Here is a 1,792-nt window from a genome sequence, read left to right on the forward strand (position 1 = left end):
CAAAATTATGGGGAGGCTGTGCCTCCCCCGACGAGCCGCCACTGTAGTGAAGAATATAATCATTTTTAGACTGGAATTTGGAGATTTGCCTTCTTTTGAATATGGACTGTTCATATCTAGAATATGTGAAAGTCTTTCAAAACTGAGTAGCAGATTGTGAGAAAATACTAACCTGGGCTCTTTGTGTAATTAGTTGGGATGCGTTAAATTTGGCGACCACACTCTTCAGAACTTCATTTACAATGGACGGCAGCACACGCTCATCGTAGTCCTTCCCCAGATGCTGGTACATGACAGGAAGGTTGGAAGCCACCGGTCGTGACAGCACACGCAATGCGATGTTCACCATCTGCAGGTCTGACCACAACTTACTAACAACATTACATATTCATGTAAGAAATAACAACTTAAAGACTTACAGATTTGGTAGCAACATTTAACTAATAGGTGAACGAATTATGACAAATTTTATGAAAAAAAAGCATGACTATGACAATGAAATAAAATTTTACAATTTACCTTTGCTTCCTGTTAAAGATGATATTTTTCTTGGTTTCGCTCTGATATCATATATGATTGGATATTGAAACCATGGTATCCTATAAGAACAATGTTGTTATTTTTTTAGACTTTTTAAAGCTACAGCTTTCCTTTTTTATTATGGTGAGATAAAAAATTTGGTTTGCTTTCAAAGAGAACAAGTATAGAAAACTAGTCAAAACAAGTCATTAAAAACAATTACCTGAAGTGGAGACCCTCAGAGAGGACTGTATCCATCTGCATCCCTCCAATTCTATTAAAGACAACTGCACGTTGACCACCCTCCACTAGAAACAAGACAATTCGTGTGAGTGATGGCATTACCAGTCCTCTAAATTTATTATATTAATTTCAAAAGTTTAACGTTCAAAAATACTTTGTCCAAAAAGTCTCTTATACCCATCAAGGCTACATTTACTTGGTAAAAAATACTGTAAAAACAGTAATATTGTGAAACATTATTACAATTTAAAATGTTTCCTATATTAATATATTTTTTTATTCATTCCTGCAAAAGCAAAGATTATTTTAGCAGCCATTACACCAGTCTTCAGTGTCACACAGTCCTTCAGAAATTATTCTAATATGCCAATTTATTATTATTAAGGTAAAAAAACAGTTTTGCAAGGAAAAACCATGCATTAAGAGCCAGGGGGTGAAAACTTTTGAACAGAATGGAGATGTGTACATTTTTCTTATTTTGCCTAAATATCATATTTTTTCATTTAGTACTGCCCTTCAGAGGATACAGAAGATAGTTACATGTTTCTCAGAAGACAAAATAAGTTAAATTTACCCTGATCTTGAAATTCAAAATGTTTTCACCCCCCGGCTCTTGATGCATGGGTTTTCCTTCTGGAGCATCAGTGAGCGTTTGAACTTTCTGTAATAGTTGCATATGAGTCCCTCTGTTGTCCTCATTGTGAAAAGATGGATCTCAAAATCATACATGAACTTTTGGAAAAGGTTAAAATACGCAGAAGATGCTGGAAAACCAAAGAATGTCCAGGAGCTGGGGGATTTTTCTGAAGAACAGCAGGCAGTTGAACTGCTCAGGACCAACGCAGGACTCATGAACAACTATCACAAAACAGAAAAACAGTCGTGGATCATCCAGGAAATGACACAAAGTATTAAGATTCACGGGGTCATTTTTATAAATTCAGCTATTATTTTTTCTAGTGGAGTATATATAAACATCTGATATATGAAATAGCTTATTCAGGACAGTACTAAATAAAAAATAACATGC

At 35.0% G+C, this 1,792-nt stretch overlaps 1 protein-coding gene across 1 annotated transcript; it reads right to left on the reverse strand.

Moving 5' to 3' along the window:
• Positions 1–6: 6 nt before the first annotated feature.
• Positions 7–1,560, reverse strand: LOC107683854 (prohibitin-2-like). The gene is made up of 4 exons (XM_016479905.1): positions 1,490–1,560; positions 743–827; positions 520–599; positions 7–357 (listed from the first exon to the last, which is right to left on the reverse strand). The coding sequence occupies exons 2-4, from the start codon at positions 781–783 to the stop codon at positions 137–139; spliced, it is 342 nt and encodes a 113-aa protein (XP_016335391.1). The 5' UTR covers positions 784–827; positions 1,490–1,560; the 3' UTR covers positions 7–136.
• Between the last annotated feature and the right edge of the window lie 232 nt (positions 1,561–1,792).

The sequence above is a fragment of the Sinocyclocheilus anshuiensis genome, unplaced genomic scaffold (genome assembly GCF_001515605.1).
Source record: "Sinocyclocheilus anshuiensis isolate Anshui unplaced genomic scaffold, SAMN03320099.WGS_v1.1 scaffold19116, whole genome shotgun sequence".
NCBI lineage: Eukaryota > Metazoa > Chordata > Actinopteri > Cypriniformes > Cyprinidae > Sinocyclocheilus > Sinocyclocheilus anshuiensis.

What these genes read in the sequence shown, in the direction of transcription:
- LOC107683854 (XM_016479905.1), bottom strand. Translation starts at nt 783, where the DNA reads ATGCAGATGGATACAGTCCTCTCTGAGGGTCTCCACTTCAG. An exon ending in TCTGAGGGTCTCCACTTCAG is followed by an intron (nt 600 to 742) that starts GTAATTGTTTTT and finishes TTGTTCTTATAG; the next exon opens with GATACCATGGTTTCAATATC. An exon ending in ATCTTTAACAGGAAGCAAAG is followed by an intron (nt 358 to 519) that starts GTAAATTGTAAA and finishes AGTTGTGGTCAG; the next exon opens with ACCTGCAGATGGTGAACATC.